We start from the raw sequence: 23,085 nt of genomic DNA, 5'->3' as shown, positions 1-23,085 counted from the left end.
CCACATGAGCCAAAGAGGGCTTAGTTAGGCCCAGCTTTCTCGTCCTTTTACAAAATCCCAGGCACCTTTGATTTGTGATAATCTACTGTATCTTGTCTCAAATTCCTACAACGATCATCCAGCAGTCTGCACTGCTATTGAGCATGTAAAATCTCGTGGTGTTACTCTGAGCCAGAAAATAACTAACCCTGACCTTCCCTTTATCTCTGCAAAGTGAGCCACTTCCGTTGTGAGGCGCTTGGGTCTGGTTGGTTTGGGGTTTGGGGCTGGGACTGAAGCTTTAACCCTTCGCTGGGCTCTACTCCAGCCCTTCTTTCTTCAGTTTGAAACGGGGCCTTGCTGTCTCAGTCCATACTGTCCTCAACCTTGCAGTCCTGCCTTCGCCACCCAGGTAGCTGGGATTATAGGTGCATGCCACCATGCCTGGCTCTGTTAGGACTTTTTTTTTTTTTTTTTTTTTTGTACCAGGGATTGAACTCATGACCACGTGATTGCCAAGCGGATGCTTATGCCACTGAGCTAAACTCCCGGCTCTATTAGGGTTTTAAAAAATATATAAAATAGCTCTGTTTTAGCTTCTGTGGACTTTTTTCTCCTCTTACTGGGTATTGAACTCAGGAGTGCTCCACAACAGCCCTTTTTTGGGACAGAGCCCAGGCAGACCTTGAGCTCACGACCCTCCTGCCTCAGCCCTCTGAGGAAGTTGGATTACAAGCACATGTCACTTCACCCCGCTCTTTTGTAGACTCCATATACTGGGAATCATGGATCCAGAGGTTTCTGGTCACCCCCACACTGAAACAGTGACCGTGCCTGATGTCCTAATACAACACACTTTGAATCAACGGCTGGTTGAGACCCTGAATGCCACGCCTGGTAGTAGGTGACAGGGCTGCAGTAGGCCTGGTACTGGCTCCAGCTGCTCGTTCTGGGGTAACACAGTAAATTTTGTGACCAGATAAGCTTGAGAGAAGATGGCAGCACAGGGCAGCAATGGCCTCACTTAACCTGGAGGGACAAGAGAGGCAGTGCTGGGGCAGTGTCATGGCCTTGGAGGTGAGGGAGGGGAACTGCAACTGGATTAGTAGACTGGGATATGGCACAGAGAAGCAGCCGTGAGCACAGGCATGGTGGCCTACACCTGCGACGACAGCACATGGAGGCTGAGGCAGAAGGGCGATCATGAGTTTGAAGCAGTGGGTGGGCCTATAGGAAAGACTAATAACAGACCTCATGAAAACCAGACCTGAGCAGAGGATGCCATTGCAAGAGATTGAACAAGAGGATGATAGTGTTAGGGATCATGAGACAATGATGCAGAAGCTGGGCCACAGGAGCAGGCCCACAGGCCCATGTGCCTTTGCCCTGAGTTCTTTGTCTTGGATACCTAATATGCCCATTTCCCTTTTCCCTTCCTATTGCATCTGTAGTCTCACTATGTAGCCCAGGCTGGTCTCACACTCAGAAACCCCCTGCTTCAGCCTGCATAGGGTCACAGGCGTGTGCTAACATGCCCAGCTTGTTTACTTATATTTCTAAAATTCCTGTCTACAAGGCTCTTTGTTCCCTATGTCACTGTTTCCATAGTAAGCCTGGGATGGGTCTCTGGGTCATAACACTGAGTGCTGCCCAGCAAGCAGGGGAGGTTGCTTCATGGATCTGGATTCTGGATGCTGTTTCCTGTTGGGCTGAGTTGTTCAATTATGATGCCAATCAGCCTACCTTGACTTCCAGTTCTAGGGATAGCAGCCAGCCTCTCCCAGCTCAGTGTGATCTTGAGCCCTGCCCTTGGGGTTCCAGTTTCTAAGCAGGTCCTGTGGTCATATTTTTGTTTTTGTTTTTGTTTTGTTTGAGACAGAGTCTCACTATGCAGTTCAGGTTGGTCTTGAACTCCTTTTGTAGACCACACTCATGGCAATCCTCCTGCCTCAGCCTCCCCAGTTCTGGGATTATAGGCATACCCCACCATTGCCAAGCCTGTGGTCATGTTTGAGTTCCCTTTTTCAATCTGTTTCCTTGATGGCTTGTTCTGGAGTCCAGGTGGGGCACACTCAGTGGGAGGGATTGAGATAGTGGGAAAGGAAGTCTGTGGAGAGCTAAATCATACAGTTAGTGCAGATTTTCTGACTCCTTGCAGTACTGAAATGCAGGAGCACAATTTCTATGCCTTTTCTTAAGTTTGTAACTGTGGAAGTCCAGTGCATATACTTCATGTAGCAGATGAAGTCATAGGTACTACAGGTCCCACTATGGTGTGTGACCCACTGCTGTCCTTCACTTACATGTTGGTGAAGATAACTTTTCTCATCCAAGTTCTCCAAATCTTTGGCTTAGGCTTGCTTTCACTCTGTCATTTTAAGAGTGAATTATTTTTAGTTTGCTTGCTTAATTCTAAATTATTTGGATTTCTTTTATTGCTTCTTGCATGCTGTTTAAATTTGAATTGTTCTTACAGTCTTAAAACAGCAGTAATTGAGGGCCTGGGTGGAAAGAAATCTGCCACTGATTGGAAATGAGAGGTTTCAACGAAAGTGCTTAATAACGTGACCCGGAAGTAATCCTGCCATTGGTACTAGAACTCCAGATCTGTTCATTTCCTACACAGCCCAGTAGCGTCCTTTAAGAGTGCCTATTTGAGTCTCGGTGACTCCCTCTGACGTTGCGCGCCCTCACAGCAGTCACCTTGCTGTGTGGATCTTCACCTCCTGCAGAAAGAGGGTCAGGCTGCCTCATCTCCTGTCAGGAGAGGAGGCTCCCCCAACACCACCCCAAGTGTGAGTGCAGCCAGGAGCCCAGAGAGCAAGAAAGAGAACCCACCCTGACGCAGAGACTGGGCCGCTCCTCCGTGGGTCTGCATGCAGCCTTCTCAGCTCCCTGGGTCCATCTAACTGTGGTGCCCACGGGGCACCGACCAGACTAGGCTACTGGAGACTCATCTTGAAACAAAAAAACTGAATAGAAAGGATTGGGGATGTGGTTCCGGGGTAGAGCATCTCTGGGTCCGATCGCCAGTGCTACAAAAAGGAGGAGGCAGAGGGGGACCGTATATGAAAAAGCAGCGCCCTGGGGAGGGAGTCCATTTGCTGATGGAATCCTGCAAGGGCTGAATGACAGCAGAGTGCAGGGAAGGGGGAGCACAAATGTATTGTGTTCAGGGCAATCTTGTTAGGACTCAGATTCTGGCTTTGTGGATCTACGGTGAGACCAGGAAACCTCAAAAAGCCACACTTAGAAATTCCGTTTGACTCAGCTATCTCCCTTCTCCGAAGAGTTTCCGACGCCGCAGCGCAGCGGTCCGCGCACACCCGCGTCTACACAGCGAGCTCCGCGTGTCCGGGGCCTGCGCCCTCACCCCACGGCCACCGGCCCGCAGACCACAGCTCCACGTGAGCAGGCAGTTACACCCCTAAGCCGGCCGGGGCTGAGGCCCCTGAGAGCCCGGGCCAGGCCCTCGGCGTCATGCCCCGCCTAGGTGAATGCAGAGGGCGGCGACCCTTCTCAGAAGGCAGGCAGAGCGAGAGCGAGCGCTCAAAGCCTTGGCAAACAGGAGCGGAAGTGAAAGGGAAACCAGCACCCGCCGTCAGGCGTCAGGAAGGCTGCCTTTCCTTCCTTCCTTCCTTCCTTCCTTCCTTCCTTCCTTCCTTCCTTCCTTCATTGAGCTCTGTACTAAGGGCTGGCCTTGAACCCACTACACTAGCTCAGGCTGGCTCAAGCTCACAGTGATCCGCCTGCCTCTGCCTCCCGAGTTCAGTGTTTACAGGAGCGCGCTGCCAGGCTCAGGCTCAGTAGTCAGATTCCAAGGGCTGGCCGAGAGGTGTGCAGGCTGGCACGGCCCACCCGGGCCACTTGGACGTCTGAGAAAGCTAAAGATGGCCTTGCAGGGCGAGTCTAGAGTTCTAGATATATGAGCAAAGAGCCGAGAGATGAGAACACTGAGGTGCCATTTCTGTGTGCTTTGTTACTCACTCTTTATTAGTATATGTTTGCAGGGCATAAGGAGGACAATCATCGTGGAGAACTGGTGCACAGGCACATCCTATCTTCTTTTTTTTTTTACATAAGGCAACTTAATCCTTTTTATTTCCCTTTTCCCCTCCTCTCTCCCCTCTACTCCTAGATCGCCTTTCTATCTACAACAGATCCTCTTCCTTGAATCCTGTCATCTTTTATTTTGCCTTTTAAATTATTCACACTTTGGGTTTTTCATATAAGAGGAGCCATATGAAGGTTAATCTTCCGTGTCTGATTTATATCACAGAGAGCATTATTGTCTCAAGGTGCATCCATTTTCTTGCTAATGACCCAAATTTATCCTCATGTACGGCTGAGTAGTATTTCACTGTGTATACACGTATTTTTTAATCCCTTCATCTGTTGATGGACATATACATATATATATAATATAGTGAGCTGTGCTGCTATAAACATGAGTATGCAAGCTTCATGTTTAATGTGATGCCTTTAACTTTTGGGAGAAGATACTCAGAAGAGGAATAGCTGGATCAAATAGAACTTCTATTATTAGTGTTTTGAGGCATCTCCGTACTAATTCCCACAGTGGCTATACGAGGTTACACTCCCCCCAACAATGTAGAGGTGCCCCACTGCCCACCCCCACAACCTCACCAGCATTTGTTTTATCAGTGTGTGATGTTAGCTACTCTTTCTGGAGTAAGATGGAACCTCTGATGTTTTTTGTTTTTTGTTTTTGGGTTTTTTTTTTTTTTTTTTTTTTTGGTCTTTTTCGTTTTTATCGGTACCAGGGATCGAACTCACGACTGCCTGCTTGCAAGGCAGGCGCTTATGCCTCTGAGCTAAATCCCCAGCCCCTACCTCTGCTGTTTCGATATCTCTCTCTCTGTCTCTGTCTGTCTGTCTCTCTCTCTCTGTCTCTCTCTCTGTGTCTCTCTCTGTCTCTCTCCTTTGCATTTCTCTAGTGGTCAGAAATTTTTAATCAGATTTTATTGATACATTTTCTTTTACTTTATTTTTTTTTTTTTTTTTTTTTTTTTTTGTCTTTTTCCTTTTTATCGGTACCCGGGATCGAACTCACGACCGCCTGCTTGCAAGGTAGGTGCTTATGCCGCTGAGCTAAATCCCCAGCCCCCTACTTTATTTTTATGGAACCAGGAATCAAACTCAGGACCTTGCCCTTACAGGCAGGCGCTGTGTCACTGAGCTAAAACCCTTGGCCCCTGGTACATTTTAGATACACAAAACGATCACATTCATCGTAGAGAATTTGTACCTGTCATGATACGACTTGGTTTTTCCCCCATCCTCCTATTCTTCCTTCAACCCTTTCTTTCCCTCCCCATTTACAAAGCTTTGTTTCTGTGTTTTCCTTCTTCTTCTTTGTTTTCTGTTTTTACTTTCCCTTCTGCGCCCCCCTCACCTTCCCCTCCCCATTTGAACGTTTTCTTCCTATTTCACAATACCTAGTAGACATTTTGGTCCTTATTTACACTTTTGGTTTCTCACACCAAAGAAATATGTGTTACTTACATGTGTGTCCAATTCATTTCACTCAAACGTATGCATCAAGGTGCATCCATTTTCCTAAAAGTATCTCAAGTCTAGTGGCCAAATGTGCTGAGCATTTCTTTATATGTTTATAGGCCACTGATACTTCTTCTGAAAGTACATATGCATTTCACTTGTCCATTTTTAGATTGGAGATTTTATTTGGGAGATCTTTTTTGAAGTTTTTCATATATTTTCAACATTAGTCTTCTGTCCAAGAAGTAGCTGGCAAAAATTTTCCCCCTTCTGTACGTTGTCTCTTCACTCTGTTGATTGTTTTCTTTGCTGTGCAGAAGATTTTTATTTTGATGATTCCTGGTGCTATTTGGGTTCTTGGTGTTATTTCCTATGCAACTGGGGTTGTTTGAGGAAGTCCTTGCTTACATCCAGATCGTCAATAGTTCTGCCTATTTCTAGCCAGCTGTGTTGGTGTACACCTGTGATCCCAGAACTCGGGAGGCTGAGGTAGGAGGAGCCCCATAAATTCAAGGCCAGCCTGCACTCCATAGCAAAACCCTGTCTCAAAAAAACCAAAAACTAAACAGGTTTTACTTGTTTTATCTTTCAGCAGGTTGAGTGTGAGTGTTTTTTACTTTCCCATTTAGATCTCTGATCCATTTTTATTTTAGTCTAAGCTATGGGTGAGAGCGATGGGTCTAGATTCAATCTGCTGCCTGTTTGCAGGAGTCTTCCCAGCACCATTTATTAAAGACTCTGTCTTTCCTCCAGCACTACCTTCCCTTGGCTCCTTTGTAATTAAGATAGCTGAACATGGCTGGAGTCATCTCTGCCTCCTCCGCTGACCCTCACGTCTGTTTTTGTGCCATGTAAGTGTTTAGGTTTCTTGTTGTTCCTCAGTTGTAGAGCACTTGCCTAGCATGTACAGGACCCTGAGTTTGATCCCCAGCCCTGAGAAAAGGAGAGAAAGGGAAAGAAGAGAAAAGCTGCCTAGACAGTGATCCTGTGCATTTCCCTGCCTGGGTACACATGGAAAAGCCAGGCCCGGGAAGCAGACGCAGCGTATCCAGGAGCCAGACTTGCAAGGAGGCGGGGAGTAATGTAAGAGGGAAAAAAGAAGCCTTCAATTACATCATACTTAATAGGAAAAAATGTGAAGCAGACAAAATGAAAAGTTAACATTTGTTAACTTTGTTAACTCCCCAGGATGGCTACAGAGCGTTTGCTGTATTACCCTCCTCCATCTGATGTATTGTTCTGACGTTCTTGAAATTTATCTGGGGGGCAGGGTCTGAGAAAGTAAAGACAAAGAGCTTGCCTTGGTGTTGGGCAAGGAGGGGAACACTGAAGTCCACCTCCTGGGGACACCCCTGCCTCAGGACTGGGTGGCAAGGACGTTTGGAGAGGTAGGCGGGAAAGCAGACACTCCGAGAGGTTAAGCGATTTCTCAGAGATCACACAGCTAGAGGACAGGCCATGTGGACCATGTCTTTTATCTAGCCCTGGCCTAGGAGCCACGCCACAGCCAGCAGAGCCCAGCAGAGTGGAGCTGGAGGTCGCACAGTGAGGCCCCAGCTCTTGCTTCTCTGAGGCCCAGCCACCCTGCAGCTGCCTCACCCCAGGACAAGACAAAAGCAGAAGGCCCCGGAGGGAGTCTCTCCTGGCCAGAAACATGTGACAGGAGGCCGTGTGCACAGTGACCCTGCGAGGCAAAGCGGGGTGCTCAGGCTAGAGGGAGAAGGTGAGGAGACCAATGGACTGACACTGACCGCACACAGCCCTGAGGCCACCTGCTGGGGTGGCCACGCTGGCTGGGGCACCTTAGTCCTCCCTTCTGTGAAACGAGGCAGAGGATTATGGGGAGGCGGAACAGCCTGGATGACTTAGCAAGATCCTGCCCAGAAGAAGGAAAAAGAAAACCAAAATATGAGAGTCCAGGCTTCCTGGCAGCTCTGTGTCCCCTCCGACCCTCACTATCTGCCCCTGCTGTGGGAGCCCTCTGCCCACCGCCTCACTGCGGTTGTCTGTGTTTTTATTGTTGTTTTGTGGTTTGTTTCTTAAGACAGTGACTTGCTATGTAAATCAGGCTGCCTTTGAACTCACTATGTAGCTCAGGCTGGCCCCGAACTTGTGGCAATCCTCCTGCCTCAGCGTCTCAAGTGCTGGGATTAGAGGTGTGCACCACCATGACACAGTTGAGAGCTTGGCTGGGCACAAAGCAGACTGTGGATCCTGACATCAGTGAACTGCCGCAGGCTCCGGCTCTGGGGAAGGGCAAGTCAGAAAGACTGATGATGGTCCTGAGGGTCAAGCAGGGTTGCAATGAATAAACCAGCTCACACCCAGAGGTAAACTGTGTGTCAACTCCACAGGGCTTGAAATCTCAGCTCTGCCATTTATTTCTGGTGTGGCTTCGGGCAAATCACTTAACCTCTCTGGGCCCATTTCCTCCTCAGTCAGATTAGTGGTCGTACCTATTCCATAGCAAGGATGTGTGTGAGGCGGTGGGGTAGGCTTGGAGCGTAAGAGCTGCTCCAGAATCTCAGCGGCTGCCCTCACACAGCCCCCACCCCACCCCTAGGATCAGGGCCTCGCAGTTTCTCCTCCCCAGTGCCCTGCTCTTCACCTGTGCCGGAGGGATGAGGATTCCAAGCTCGCAGTGCTGCCTGGGCGGGTCCCTGTCCTGTCTTGCCAGGGAGGGGGGCAGGGCAGGGCCAGGCTTGGGCGTCCTCCCCAGGCTCCCTGGAAACCTGACGGGAACCTGGCTCAGCCAGCTGCACCAGCCAGGCCAGAGCCATGAACAAGATCTTGCCCCAGGTGAGAGCTGACAGACCCTGTGATCCCCCACAGGCAGACCCCGGGATGAGGGGTGCTCAGCCTGCCCTGTCTGGCTGCTGGGGGGAACCTGCTCCAGTGGCCTCGTGTACAGGTAGGGCCCGGGGAGCCATGTGGGGGGGCACCGTCTGCAGGGGCTGCAGAGCTACAAAGCAGGATGAGAAGAGGGCACAGGCGCTGGACCACAGGGGAATGGGCAGGCTGAACCAGGGTGGGCAACGCGGCGTGTGAGGCCAGGGGCCCCACACCAAGCTCTCAGTGACTCACTCAACAAAGCCTGTGGTCTCCCTCCTGAGCCTTGGAGTCCCCAAAGCATATTGGTTCTGTTCTTTTGCGCAGGGATGTTCCAGTGACCAAGCTGCCGGTGCTGCTGCTGCTGGGACCAAAGCCCGCCCTGAAGGAGGAGGTAAAGGGCCGAGGGCCCAGGCCTGTGGGTCATGCCTGGGGGGCTGCCGTGGAGCCAGGCAGTTGGCTACAAAGACACAAAGGGCCTGAGGCCTGCGCTGTCATGCTGCCCCTACTGGGCCCCCACACCCCACCTTTAAGCTGTCTGCTGCTACTCCCTGCCTAACCATGCTGCCATCATTTGCTTCCTGTTACTGTTCTTTCTCTCCCTGCCTATGCAGTTACTGGGCACCTGCTGTGTGCTGGGCATCTCCTAGGTGCTGAACTGCATGCAGTGCCCACCTGTAAGGTCAAATAATGTGTCTAATCCTGGACTCAGCCAGTGAGCTGCTGATTCTCTTTCCCTCAGAGGGACAAAGTGCCAGGATCTCGCGGTTATTTAGCACCTGTTCTGTGCACTGGCTCCCTGTGTGACTCAACCATGCTCTTAGCTGTCTGAGGGACAGGAAGAAGAAGCGCACACTTACTTAGCACCTCCCACAAGGCTGTATCTGTCCCTGTTTGCTTCAGTGAGGAAACAGAAGCAGGGGACAGTCACAGCGTGGCGGCTTTGTCGCTCAGAGCTGCTGGCACGGCACATGCCTTTCAAACTTCTGGGCCACTCTGAGGCCTGGCGCTGTGACGGGTAATAGGGAACGAGGGGCAGCCAGGCAGCAGGTTGGGTGAGCAGGTCAGGGTCCCGTGGCTGGTGACAGAGGCATGGTCCTGAGGTCCTGAGGCAAAGCCTTTGTTGTCCACACGGGCACTTGTTTATGTCCAGGTCCCGGTTTGCAGTGGACGCAGTTGAGGAGCCCATAGCTTCTGCATCTGTTCAAGGAGGAAAGGCTTTGAGGCGAGGCCTCCTCGCCTGGGCATAAACCTCCATTGGATTCTCCCTGTGACACTGCCTCCAGCAAGTCCCCTGGTGGTGCAGTCTGTGCTGCACACTCCTTTGGGGAGCAGCTCCTTGGGTGATCACGACGCCTCTCCTCGCCAGCTTCCTGCTGTCTCCCTGGGTGCCTGTGGTTACCTGCAGCAATCGAGCCTCCAGCCAGGCCCTAGGGATCACAGTGTGGGTCCACACTGCCCAGCCGGCGCACCCACGTGCCACTCCTCCTCCTCCACCTCCACCTGGCGTACGCGCTCCTGGCAGCGTCCCTTCTGAGTGACCACCGCTCTGGAGGCCCTTTGAGCTGAGCCAGGGCTCTGCCCTGCACTGTGCTCCAGCCCTTCCCACCACTCCCAGCAGCTGTAGGGGTGCCTGGCAAGTGGCTCTGGAAATGGATGGATTGACAGAAAAGGACCCAAACTGAGGGCCTCTTCTGTCTCCTGACTCTCAGGGGCAGTGTAATCAAAGTGTTCATAAAGTGCCTACCACATGCTGGCTCAGAGCTGCTCCCCGAGCTGGGAGCAGGCCTGCGGCTCATGAACGACACCTGCTCCTGTCTCTTTCTCTTGGTATGGGAGCCTGCCCAGGACAGCCTTGCTCCACTCCTCTTTCCTGTGTGTGCACAGCCTTTTCCTGAGGCGCAGTCACGGGCTCTCAGAGAGCAGGGCCAAGGCCACAGCGACTTCTGTGCCCACTCCAGAGCAAGGCACCCTGAGGACTCCACAGAGCTTTCTTCCATTGTTTTGCAAGGAAGAGAGAATTAAGGAAGCTGAGAACAGTTCTGTCTATGAGTGCAGAGACACCCCCTCACACTGCTGCTCCTGTTGGGCTGGAATATAGGCTGGCATGTAGTAGGGCTGGGGTGCAGCTCCATGGCAGACACTTCCCTGGCAGGTGTAGGGTGCTGGGTTCCATCTTCCATGCTGCAAATAATAATACTAACAATAAAAATAATAAATCAAAAAATAAACACTCAGAGTGCCTCGCATCTAGCACTCACTGTGTATGGATCCCTGCCTAGTACACTGACTCAAAAAACCGAATTCTTCCAGTAAACTCTGAAATAGCTGTTATGCTATGTTCTGCGAGGGGAGACTGAGGCATAGGACAGCAAAGTACCTTACTCTGTGGCCCGGATAGGAAGTGGGAGAAGTAGGATTCTAACCAGCACCCTCCTGGGCTCCAAAACAGGCAGCTGGACTCGTGGAAAGCGCGCAGTCGTGCCGTCAAGCAGGTGTGGACTCAGCCCAGTGTGCACGGCAAGCCCAGACCTTTGCTTCTCTGAGCCCCAGCGTCTTCACTGAGAAAGTAAAGCACGGCTCTGACATAGACAGGACAAGGCCCACGCAGGAGCTAGGTGTGCAGGTGTCCCTGTCTCCTCAATCTGTCCCAAGGAGGCCACCTGACAAGGCTGAGGAGCAGAGCCTGCCAGGTTGGCACTTGGTGGCATGGAGCCCACAGGCCGAGCTGCAGCACATCACAAGGCATGGAAGCTTCCCTGGTCCCCACAGCCCTCCCTGCCTTCAGCCCCTGGTGCTGGAGGGCTGCTGGCAGAGGCAAGAGCTGGAGGGGCCCTGGGCCAGCCCTGGCACCAATACTGCCTTTCCTGTCCCTCCCAGGAGGCCACGGTCCCTGCTGCTCACGCCGCGGTGCCTGCCTCTCTGCCCTCCTGCTGCTCCTGCTGGCAATGCTTGCTGCCCTCGTTGCCCTGGTCTCCAGCCTTGGACTCCCATCCCGCACACCAGGTGGGGAGAGGGTGGGTCAGACTTGCTAGGAAGAGTGTGGGCCTGCAGGGACGCCAGGCGCCCTGACCTGCCTGGCTTCTCTAGCAATTGATTTTTGGCAGTGCCTTCTGGAGCAGGCACGAACCCATGCATCCTTTGCCCACACACAGATGCAGTGTTCTAGTCCGGGCCTCTAAGTCCATCACATCCATGATGTGAACTCCTGTGAGGGGCCAGCTCCCACTGCATCTCCTCCAGGAAGCCTGGGTTAGGAGTCTCGTTCATCCCCGCCCTTACAGCCCCATCACTTCCCTTATCCTGGCCCGGCCACCCCTGGTGCTGCCCTGTCTCTCTTTGTCTCTCTGTCTCTCTGTCTTTCTGTCTCTCTGTCTCTCTGTCTGTCTCTGTCTCTGTCTCTCTGTCTTTGTCTATGTCTCCCTCTGTCTGTGTCTCTCTGTCTCTCTGTCTGTCTGTCTCCCTCTCTCTCTCTGTCTCTCTCTTTCTTTCTGTGTCTCTGTCTTTCTGTCTCTCTCTCTCTCTGTCTCTCTGTCTTTCTCTCTGTCTCTCTGTCTTTTTCTCTGTCTCTCTGCCTCTCCATCTGTCTCTCTGTCCATCACAGAGGACAGGGCCATGTCCCACACCTTCCCACGGCCTTGGCTTCAGGGATGAACGACCCCCACTGTCCCTGCCCTTGGGAAGACTTCTGAGAGCCATGTGGACATGGATCCAACAAGCACCCCAGGGAAGAGGCTTAGGCTCTGGAAGTTGGAGATATGGGCGTGGCCAATGTGGGCATCAGGGTGGGCACCTGGGGGAAGTAAGAGGGAGCCTGAGTAAGCAGGGAAATGGAGACGGCTCGGTGGAGAGCCAGAAAGGGCATCTGGGCACAGGGAGCAGTGTGTGCAGGAGGTGGCAGAGGAGGAGGCGGCTGCCAGCTGGGTTAGAAAGGGCAGAGGGCAGGTGGGGCCAGGTGCACAGGGCCCAGAGAGGTCTAGACCCATGAGCTGTGGGGAGGGGGCAGAGCAGGAGGTGGCTGTCTCCAGATCCACTTTCCGAGGGTCGGCTCTGTAGCAAGGAAGGCTGGGACAGTAAAGGAATAAGGGGAAGGGCTGGGATAAATTCACAGGAGCAGGGACATGGCGGAGTTGTGAATCCACAAGGGAGTGTGGACGTGTGCCTGCATGTGACCTGTGCATCCACACATGTGCCGGTGTGCTTGCGGGTATCCACATGTGAGGTACATGTGTGAGCCTGTGTACACAGGTGAGCACATACACATGTATGTTGGTGACAGTGTGCACGCTCCTGTGACTCAGCCACCCCATGCCCACCCTGGAACTTCCAGGAACCGAGACGTGGCTCACACGTGCACCAATACATGTAGATAGAGCTGCTGCCGCCATGGTTAGCACATATGTGTGCATGTGGTCTGCTTGGCTGGGGCAACCACCAACTCGGCTGCCAGTTTCTCTCCTGTGACTCTCTGGGGCCACTCCAAGGGTGGGTGGCCTTCCCCTCCCCTAGTGGGAGGCTGATGACGACATTTTTGCAGGGCAAAAAGACAATAGATAAAACACGCCAAGGTGCCTTGCAGTCTGTGGTGCCCAGATGTAAGGGACTATGACCTGTGAGTTCCCAGGCAGCCCAGATACATTACGTGGTACCAGGGTGCCCACCAGTAAAGCCACTTTGCCAGGTGAAGCGCAATTCTCAGAGCAGCCTGTGGGATGGCAGATAAGTCATCAGGAAAGGCAAGAACCATGTGTTCTCTATGTGTGTTATCTATAGAGATGCATTTATTTAAACCCTGCCCACCCAGGGCTGTGCCATGGATCCATCTTACAGACGGAGAGAGGGCAATTCATCTGTCCAAACTTGCAGATGGTCATGCTGAGCCTGGGCATCGATGCCCTTGAGTCCCAGAGCTTCCCCCTGCCCAGCTCTCCTGGCCAGCTCCAGGTGCCTTCAGTGCTTGCCTCTGCCCAGCTAGGTGCCTCCTTTGACCTTTACGGCCTCCTCCTGTCCACTCAGGGGCCCAGGTCTGTGTGACACCGACCAACAGAACAGGCTTCCTATGCCACGACCAGAGGAGCTGCATCCCCGCCAGTGGGGTGTGTGACGGCCTCCGCACTTGTCCCCACGGCGAGGACGAGGACGAGAGCTTGTGCCGTGAGTATCTGTTCAGCCGGCTTGGCTCTGGCTGGGCACCCCCAAGAGCAGCTCCTGCTTCAGTGCTGAGCACCAGCTTTGTGCATATGTGCATATGGGGCTTTCGGCCAGGACTGTCACATGTAGGGCCACCTCACAGTGGGTGTCCATTACCCGAGAACTGGTCTTCATCCTCCAGCAGAGGTTGAGGGCTGCTCCTTTAGGAAACCACCTGACCCACCAAGTTAAGGGCCTCCCAAGGCTCCTCCAGCCCCTGCTCCTCCCTGTGGGTCAGCTCTGGGCACACCGGTGTCCCATCTGCTGAATTGTCACACTGGGCAGGTCAGTTTCTTGGTCTTGGGGCTCTGTGCCTGATGTGCTGAGTGAAAGAGAGAATGAATAAACAGGAAGACCTGGCTACTCTCAGAAGCGCTCACAGCCAGCCTCCTGGGGTCAGCAGGAGCAGGAACCAAGGGGCAGCAGGACGCCTCTGTCTTCCACTTGCCCTCATCATCCCCAGGAGCCTCCGGTGCCTCCCTGAGATGGGAGGGAGGTGATCCTGAGTTTAGCAGCTCCAGATGGACCCCAGGCTGCTGTGGTCCGATGTGGACTCTTCTCCCCACCTGGCTCCCGCAGGAGATGTGCCCCGCAGCCTCCCCAGCTTCCTCGTGGCCCGCTGCGGAGACCCAGCCTCCTGGATCTATTCTGACCAAAAGTGTGATGGGACAAACAACTGCGGGGACTGCTCGGATGAACTGAGCCCAGGTGGGGTCTCAGAACAGGTGACAGGCTGCAGACAGAGGGCAGTTGTGGGGCAGAGAAACCCTGGGCCTCCCACTGCATGCCCTCCACACCCCTGCTTAAAAGTCTCTAGGGCAGGACGCTCACCACCACACCAGCGGCTCTCCCTGGAGGTTCATCCTCCCTACAGAACGCCTTCCTTCAAGAATGGTCAGGCTGGAACAGCCCACTGGGACCTGGACCTGGGTCGCCCTCATCACCTCCCACAGGCCCTGCGATGAAAGCAGAGAAGGGATGCAGACCCAGTATGCACACAGGGAAACAGGAGCTCTGAGAGCAGTAGGGACAAGCTGAGGCAGGAAGGGAACCCGGGTGTATGAACCACCCCGAAGTCCCTCTCCAGACTCCTTCCAATCTCTTCCCCAGGATTCAATCAACAAACATGCTCTGTGCACTGTTGGGGCAGGGCCTGGTACCACAGTGGTGGGGACAATCAGGGATCAGGCACATGTCCTCAGAATGCACGAGGGGGAGCACTAGGGCTCCAGTGGCATCAGGGCTTCTCAGAAGAGACAGCCCCTGAGCAGGCCTCGGGGTTCACAATGTGGGCAGGGGAGTGGGGGCTTGTAGTCTGTAAGGAGGAACACTGGAGATCAGGGGTGGGCTGGAGGGGAGTCCGAGGGGCATCCTGGGGAGGGGTTGGGGCCAGGGGGGAAGGTGGGGAGGAAAAGTTGTACCCGTTAATGTTTGGGCACTCCTGTCCTCTGCCACTCAGTAACAGTTCTGAGTAGGTGGGGAAGTGCGGCTCAGACAGGAGGTCACGCTGCCTAGGAGTTGTGAGGCCTGGCTTCTCTCTGACCAGAAGACCAGGCATGTGGCCAGCCTGGGTCAGCTGGGGTGGGGCTGGGGAGCTGGGAGGCGAGGGGGTATAGGGCATTCCAGGACACAGCAGCCTCCCTCCTGCTGGCTCTTATCTCTCCAGTGACCGAGTGCCCACCCTGCGGCCCTGGGTGGTGGCGCTGCCCTTCCACCTTCTTCAAGTACTGTGACTGTGTCCCGAGGACCCTGTGCCAGGATGGCACGCAGCACTGCACCGACTGGTCTGATGAGTACTCCTGTCTGCGGCCCTGAGGGATCCTCCAGGCCAGCAAGAGGCTGCTGGGGATGGTGCAGATGACTGCTCACACGTGAAGCCTGAATCCTGGGCTCCAGCACAGGAAGACGCTTTCCTCTTTCTTTCTTTTTATTGGGGGGATATTGGGGATTGAACTCACAGCCTTGCACTTACCAGGCAGGTGCTTGAGCCACTGACCTAAACCTCCAGCCTCCTGGAAGGCGCTTTCCAAATCATCTGAGGAAGTGTGGGGTATAGCTTGATGGTAAAGCACTCACTTAGCATGCTCGAGGCCCAGGCTCCCACCCCAGCACTGCAAAGCATAAGTGGCCTAGTGGCACCTCCACGTCACTTGTGAATCACAATGGCCTTTCCTGCTCTCCCATGGCTCAGCCTCTCCCTGAATGCCTCTAGCGGGGAGTTAGTTCTCTGTCATGTCAGGCCCCTGTAGCAAAGATGAGACTCTGCCGCCATGGTTTCAGATCTGCCTGGAGCCACATGAAAGGAACAGGCACCTGTACTCTAAGACAGGTTTGCAGCTCCTGATCTTATCATCACCCTGTGGAAAGATCAGTCTGTACCCTCTCTGCCAAGCCAAGGATCTGGCCATCCTCCAGGGTGGCACAGAAGTACAGCGCATGCCCCTTCCTCCCTCCTGGTACCTAAGGCACACAGTGCGGGGCTTTCTCTCTGTCTCTGATAACATGTGATGACTGATTACATGTGATGGCGTGGGAGGCAGGGTGCTTGTCCTCCTGCCAGCAGGAAGCGTCCCCAAGACTTGCCGCTGTAGAACAGAAGGTGGGGAGGGAGGATGGCCGGAGGGTCCCGGGCCCCACCCCAGCTGCCAGCCGGACAGCCAAGGTTCCCAAGAAAGAATTAGAGCTGCAGGGAGCTGCTCTCAACCTCTTCCCGCTTCACAATGCCCAGGCAGGCAAGGAGAGATGTCTCCCTTGGACAAATGGGGGAAGCTGAGGCCCGGGGGAAGTGACCCATCCAGGATCTTACAGCAGTGCCAGGGCTAGAACTGGAACTCGGATGCAGTTAGCCACACCCCAACCCGATGTGACCAGGCCAGGCCAGGCTAAGAAAGTGTCCCACACTCATTCTGGAGACACAGAGAGAGGCATGGATTCTGGACAAGGGAGAAGACAGATCTATTGCCATTTAGGTTTTATAGGTCGGCCTCTTGTGAGTTTTGAAACAAAAATGGGCATCAAAGAGTGCAGTGAGCGGTGAGCGGTGAGTGATGCTTGGTTCATTTCCCCCCTCCTTCCTTCTCTGGCACGCTCGGCTTACCTGGGCCCGGTCAGGGACTCCTGGGCTCCAAAGGAAGAGGCCTGAGAGCAGAGGCTGCACCTCAAGTCATGGAGGTGCGGGTGGACAGGGGAATGGAACGGGGGTAGGGGGGGCTGGGCCCCACGAGGTGCCTCCGGGAGTTAGGCCTTCACAGCTCTGACTGGAGCATCCGGACCCTGTGGGAGCTTGAGCTCCCAAGTGCTGCCTAGGCGTGGTACCTTCGCTGAGTTTCTTTGTAACTGCAGCCTGAGCGGCTCCTGCAGACCCCAGCCTCATCCTTGGCTCCCCAGGGTTTGGTCAGGCCTGCTGACTGGAGAGCCTCCTTCCCACAGACTCACAGAGAGAGGCGAGGAAGGGCAAGCCTGGTCCCTGAGGAAGGCGTGAGGCATGCAGAGCTCAGCTGGGAAAGGTCCGCCACACCAGAGTAGGCAGCATCCTGGGTAGGGGAGGGAGAGAGGTGCAAGAGAGAGGAGGGGCTTCTGAAGGGCACAGCTGGTCACACCGTAATTGAGGGCAGTGGGGCATCAGTGGAGCCTTCGCCAGGGAAATGCCTGATTAGAGTCCCTAATGTGTCTCATCGGAGAGATGAGGCCGCTAGCTGACCTGTGCCCACTAGCTGGGGGCAGAGCCAGGCAGTCGGCCTCTGAAGCTGGATTGGCTGTCTCATGTTGCCTTGGTCAGAAGACCTCTGCTTCCTCAGAAGGAGCCAGGAGCAGAGGAGAGCAGGAGTTGACACCCCAAGCTGAAGCTGAGCTGAGAAGCAGGGGTCCAGTTGCTGGAGGGTGTAGGGGAGCTTGGCTTCCAGGCTGCAGAGAGGGATTTTGCCCAAGGGGCTGAGGTTTGTAGCAGGAGGAATACTCCCAACTGCTTTGAAAAGGACTGCAAAGAAGAGTGAGGAAGAAGGAGCCTGAGACAGACTGGCTGCCGGGCTTCCTAAAGGACAAGGAGCAAAGCTCCGGGCCCAGTGCTGTGCTGGCAGCTGTCACAAGTGTTAGCAGTCAGCGCGAACCCGGAGAAGGCCTGCTCCGTGGAATCTCACGTTCTCTAATCTTCACAAGCATTCAGCAAACCTGGCTTGGTTACTCCACTTTCAGGGCCACGGAGAGACAGAGGGGTTGGGCTAGGATCACACAGCCTTTAAGATGCAGATTCAGGAGCTAACCTTGATGGGCTTGGAATCAGAGCGCACTGGGGCGCTCTGGTACCTCTCTCTCTCAGCCAGGGCTGGGGGGGGGGTGCTGGCACTGGCAGGAGAGCCCGTGTTTGTTTCTCTTGTCTACTGGTCCTTCCACCTGGGAACACGTGCTGTACTGCCCTCCAAACTGCACTCCTAGGGTGGACCCAGGAGACCCAGAGGAAGTGGGCCAGGCCTGCCCCTGACACAGCAGCAGAATAGCCTGGGTGAGCGCTCTGTAGCCACCATCAATATTTGCTCTCTCCCTGCCTCTCTGGCCCTGGCTCCAAGACCAGGACTTTAAGTATAACAGATTTTTCTCTGTGTAAACATGCAGGGATAGATAATGGAATTTAAAGGGGCTCAGGCTGGGCTCCAGGGTGTGTGTGCTGGAAATCTGGGCTGGTTTAACTGTGTGCCATCACTGTTTGCCAGGGACTGTCTCTTTATCCTTAGACACACAGTCACAGACATCAGTGCAGGCAGGGAGGGACTTCAGAGCACAGCCCGGCTCTTGACAAAAGAGGATACCACTTCCCTAGAGGGGAAGGGGACCTGCCTAAAGCTACCCTGCCTAGTGGCTATCATATAGTCACACAGTGGTCCCCACTTATCTGTGGGGTACATTCCAGGACCCTCAGTGAATGGGCAAAGAGCACCAACCCTGCATATACTATTTTTTCCTAGGATAAACTTTAATTCTAAGAGAATTAATAAAATTTATTTAATAAACTTTAATAGTAAGAGATCAACCACAATAATCAATAATAAAACAGATTAGTCATAATGCACTGTGTTGAACTTTCCAGCATCACTTCTCCCGTGTTTTGGGGCCATCCTTAAGCAAACTAAGAGCTACCTGAACCCAAGCACTGTACTGACGCAATGGCCCATGGCTGGGAACTGACAGACGGCAGGAGCTGGCAGTGTAGATGGTGGATCTGCTGTCAAAGGCACAGCAGGGAACTCACGGGCAGGGGACTTCATCGCACTTCTTAGAATAACACAATAATTAAAACTTCTGAATTCTTTATTTCTGGACATTTTGTAAGTTTAGAACACAAATAAACACAGGTAACTAAAACCTTAGGAGGAACATGTATATGCATGTATGTGTATAAATTATATACATGAAACATGCAAGTTTTCCTCCGTACTGAGAGTTAGACTTAGATATCCACATTATATTCTAGGCAACCACTCTATCACTAAGCTATAATGCAGACTTTTCTTTTTTAAAATTTTGCAACAGCATCTCTCCAAGTCATGCAAGCTGGCCTCAAACTTGCAGTCTTCCTGCCTGTGCCTCCCAAGTAGCTGGAATTACAGTCATGTGCCACCATATCCGTCTGAAATGCACAAATCTTAAGGATAATAGTTCAATGAAGTTTCCTTGAAGTGGGTGTTTTACTTGCTTCCTTGTTGATGGAACAAAACACCCAACACTCACAAGCTGAAGGAAGAGAGGTTGACTCTGGCTATAGTCTAGAGATCTCAGGCCTCTACATGGTCAGCAGGCTCCAAGGCGGGGTGGCGAGGAGAGGAGGAACAGTCCATGGCAGGTCCAGCAGGAAACCGCAGCCCTTCTCCTTTTTACTCCATTCAGGCCGAGCCTGTTGTAGGGTGTCACCCACAACCAGGGCAGCTCTTCCCTCTCCAGTGAGTCCATAAACTTAAATTCACATTTTCCTCAATTTTACATGACTACTGTAAGAAACAAAAAGGGGAGAGAAAAGTACTTGCTGCAAGGACCTGGCTTTACTAAGATAGAGACCTGACAGGCTGCTGGCTGCAAAGTGCCAGGACAGGAGCTCATTCACAGCACCGGCCGATGAGGGAGGGCAGCAGAGGAGGAGGAGGCTGGAAACAGAAGAGGATCAGGGCACCTGCTCCAAGGTCATGGGCCACCTTACGTTTACCGCAAGTTTCCTTTTCTTTTGAAACCAAGGGCCTCTTGGCCTAGAAATGGTCTGTTCTCTATGCAGGACTTAAGCCAGGCCAGTTCATTAGGGACGTCAGTATTTTTACAAGCAATGCCAAGAAGGGTCAGGATCCATGGGAAGCCACCACTCAGGATTTTCCTTACATCTGTACCCATGTTCCATCATAAGTAAAAGCCCATGATCACAGTCCTCTCCTTCCAAAGTTCCCCAGGGCCCTCTGTGATTCCTCACACTCTGGCCACCACTGACTTTGCTGTCGGTACAGAACACGGTACTTTGCACTGTCCTGGACTGTGACAGAGATGGGGCCATACAGAGCATGCCCTCTCAGCTGGCTTCTTTCACGCAGGTAACTCCTACAAGACAGCCGTGCTCCCAGCAGTCCACTGTGCATTATTGCTGCTGTCCAGTGACCCTGTGCTGTGCAGTTTGCCATAATCTATGACTGAAGAAACCTTCTTCTTGTGCAATGCTGGCAGTAAAACTTAGAGTTCTGTGCACGCGAGGCAAATGCCATTCTGCTGAACAGCATCCCGCCCCAAAGAGATGTATTCCTCACCTACTGATGGCCTTCTGGTAAACCTCGGCTTGGGCTATTGCAAATAAAGCTGCTATAATCATTTACTCACGAGTCTTCCTATAGATATGTGCTTCCATTTATCCCAGAGCAGTAAATAGGAGGGGGATGGCAGATGGTAGGTCTATGCCTAACTTTTCATGAACTCTTGTTTTCCACAGCAGTTGTGTTATAGGAAGCTAAGTTAGGTAGAAGTGTTATAGGCAGGCAGACAGGGCTGGGCCCTTAAAGGAGTCAGTGCAGAGATAGGAACACAGTACGGTTATGGCTGGAGGCGCATGCCTCAAGATAAAGATGGAATGACTACACTTGCATATCTCCCCAACCGATAAACAATGATGATCGATACTCTAAATCAACCACTCGGGTGGGGAACTGAGACTTCCTGACGCATCCCTTCTAGGAAAGGGCCTTGTTCTTTCCACGCACACTTGCTATGTGACTTGCTTCCCTGCTGGAGCAGTATTACCTATGTGGCTAAGTGTAAAATCGTTTTGTCCCACCTTGTAGCTGCTGCCTCGTGATTTTGTACCCACCTCCTGGTGGGCTCTATAAAACTTCATTGAGAAGTGGTTCGTAGGCAACCCACTTTCTGAATCCCCTCCTGACTCTGTTGGGCAGGAGCTGCCTTTCACTGAATGTTTCCTACTCTTGACCTTTATTGTTTCTTAAAATTCCTTCCTGGATTTTGGGGAACACAAGCTCAGTGTATTGGACATTCGGTAGGTTGGGGATTATAATAGCTCCCTTGTATCATTTGCAGGCCCTGTATCATTCCTGGAGCAGCTGTGTCATTCCCATTCCCACCACGAGAGCGCAAGAGCTTCCATTGCTCCACTTCCTCACCAATACGTGGCAGCAGCCCTCTGTGGAGGCTCTTCTGCCCGGTGAGCGGTGGCTGCTCACTGTGGCTGTGCACAGCATTTTCCTAGTGACGAGGGAGCCCCCAGCTTTTTCTTGCGGGCTTATTCAACATCCACACAGCTTCCTTGGTAAAGGATCTGCTCAAATCTTCTGCCCATTTTTAATAAAATTGTTTTTTGTTTCAGTTTTTTAAAAACACAAGATCTCACTGTGTAGCCCAGGCTGACTCTGAACTCATGGTGATCTTCATGCCTCACTGTCCTGAGCGCCCAGATTATATACAGCTGTGTGCCACCATACCTGTTTACTTTACATTTTTTGAATGTGCATCCTTATCAGATGTATGATTGTAAATATTTCTTCCAGTCTGTCTTTTTATTTTTTAACAGTGTCTTTCAAAGAGTAAAAGTTCTATTTGGATGAAATCCAATGACTGACCTTTTTCTTTACTGTATTTAAGAATTGCTCAACCTAAAGACAAAATATTTTATCTACACATTCTCCTAGAAAGTTTGTAGTGTTAGGTTTTGTAACTGGGTCTATCATCCAGTTTGAATTATTTTTGTATAAAATACAAGAATGGATCACAACTGTCTTTCAGGGAATCCAGTTCTTTCAGCCCCATCTGCTGAAAAGACAATTGTTTTCTACCGAATCGTCTTTGTGCCTTGTAAAATTAAGTTAAGCACATGTGTGTCGTCTCCTTTTCCCAGTATCTATCTTGATGCCTAAGTCATAGTGTCCTCGTTTCTGTAGGTTTGTAATAAGCCTTGAAGTTCCCCTACTCTGTTCCTTTTCAGCTTGTTCTGGATATTCCAGGTCCTTGCATTTCTGTGTGAATTTTAGAATTAGCTTTCTAATTTCCATTGAAAAGTTCTTCTAGGATTTTGACTGGGATTGCATTGATCTATAAATCTGTTTGGAAAGAACTTTCCCTTTATTTCATTTTCCTTTAATTTTTTCTTAGTAATTTTTGAGAGTTTTCAGTGTACAGGTTAGCATGTACACTGTCAGATTTATGCACATTTCATACTTTTGATACAAAGTTATTAAAATTTCTAACTTTTAATTGCTAGTGTATAGAGATACAACTAATTTTGTATATTAATCATGTATCTTGCAACCATGCTAAACTCATTTAGTATTTCTAGTGGGCTTTTTGTTGAAAATCAATTGACTGTAAACTGAAGTTTTATTTCTAGATTGTAACTGAAGTTTTATTTCTAGATTGAAGTAAGGTTTTAGTTTTTGTTTTTTTCTTTGTTTTTGTGGATGCAAGCGATGGGTTTTAGTTTGTCAGATGGTGGACAGTTTTGACTTCCTAGAACTATTCTTCAACCTTGTCCTAGGACTGTAATTAAGTTACTTGGAACAGTTTGAAACCTTAAAATCTTGCTTTCAAGATTTATTGGATGGGAGAAGAGCCATGTTTAATCTTGCTGGTTATTATCTCGTCATGCTGAGGTGAGACTCTTCTGAATGCCAGGTGTCATCCCCATGGACTATGAGATATCCCAGATATCTGCCTGATAGAAACAGGAACTTCTCCAGCCCTGTGCAACCAGGTTCAGATCAGGTTCCTCCAGGCCATTTGGGTGGTTCTTCCCCTGCCCTCGGGGAGTTTCCTCAAATGCACTTGCTAATCAGTATTTTGGTGTCTAGCCAAGGAGCTCTCTGCCCCTCTCTGGATCTGCGTCTTCCGCTTTCTCCCTCCACTATGCTATCCTGTAATTCTGGCTGCCTTGCTTTCCCTAGACCCCCAGCTCCCTCACCAGGTCAGGATTCTCTTGGGCTCTGCCTGTGTCCTTCTGCACTGTGGCCTGGACATCTGCAGGGCTCCGCTTACTTGTTTCCTGTCTTTCAGAGCTCACTGTCCTCTGCTGCCCAACATCCTGTGTTTCGACACCATCCT

General features: G+C 51.8%; 1 protein-coding gene across 1 annotated transcript; it reads left to right on the top strand.

The window, feature by feature from the left end:
- The first annotated feature begins 1,127 nt into the window (after nt 1–1,127).
- Nucleotides 1,128–18,809, top strand: Ldlrad1 (low density lipoprotein receptor class A domain containing 1). The gene is made up of 7 exons (XM_063235140.1): nt 1,128–1,196; nt 3,270–3,386; nt 8,656–8,722; nt 11,209–11,334; nt 13,345–13,482; nt 14,098–14,226; nt 15,185–18,809. Exons 1-7 carry the CDS (start codon nt 1,128–1,130, stop codon nt 15,331–15,333), a joined length of 795 nt encoding a protein of 264 aa, XP_063091210.1. The 3' UTR covers nt 15,334–18,809.
- The last annotated feature ends 4,276 nt before the right edge of the window (nt 18,810–23,085 follow it).

Source organism: Cavia porcellus, unplaced genomic scaffold (genome assembly GCF_034190915.1).
Source record: "Cavia porcellus strain 051 isolate PalLab524CR breed Dunkin Hartley unplaced genomic scaffold, mCavPor4.1 scaffold_25, whole genome shotgun sequence".
In the NCBI taxonomy this organism is placed as follows: domain Eukaryota; kingdom Metazoa; phylum Chordata; class Mammalia; order Rodentia; family Caviidae; genus Cavia; species Cavia porcellus.
The sequence above is the reverse complement of the archived record's forward strand: the minus strand, read 5'-3'. Positions and strand labels throughout refer to the sequence as shown.

What these genes read in the sequence shown, in the direction of transcription:
- Ldlrad1 (XM_063235140.1), top strand. Translation starts at nt 1,128, where the DNA reads ATGGTGGCCTACACCTGCGACGACAGCACATGGAGGCTGAGGCAGAAG. An exon ending in GCGATCATGAGTTTGAAGCA is followed by an intron (nt 1,197 to 3,269) that starts GTGGGTGGGCCT and finishes CCTTCTCCGAAG; the next exon opens with AGTTTCCGACGCCGCAGCGC. An exon ending in CGAGGACGAGAGCTTGTGCC is followed by an intron (nt 13,483 to 14,097) that starts GTGAGTATCTGT and finishes TGGCTCCCGCAG; the next exon opens with GAGATGTGCCCCGCAGCCTC.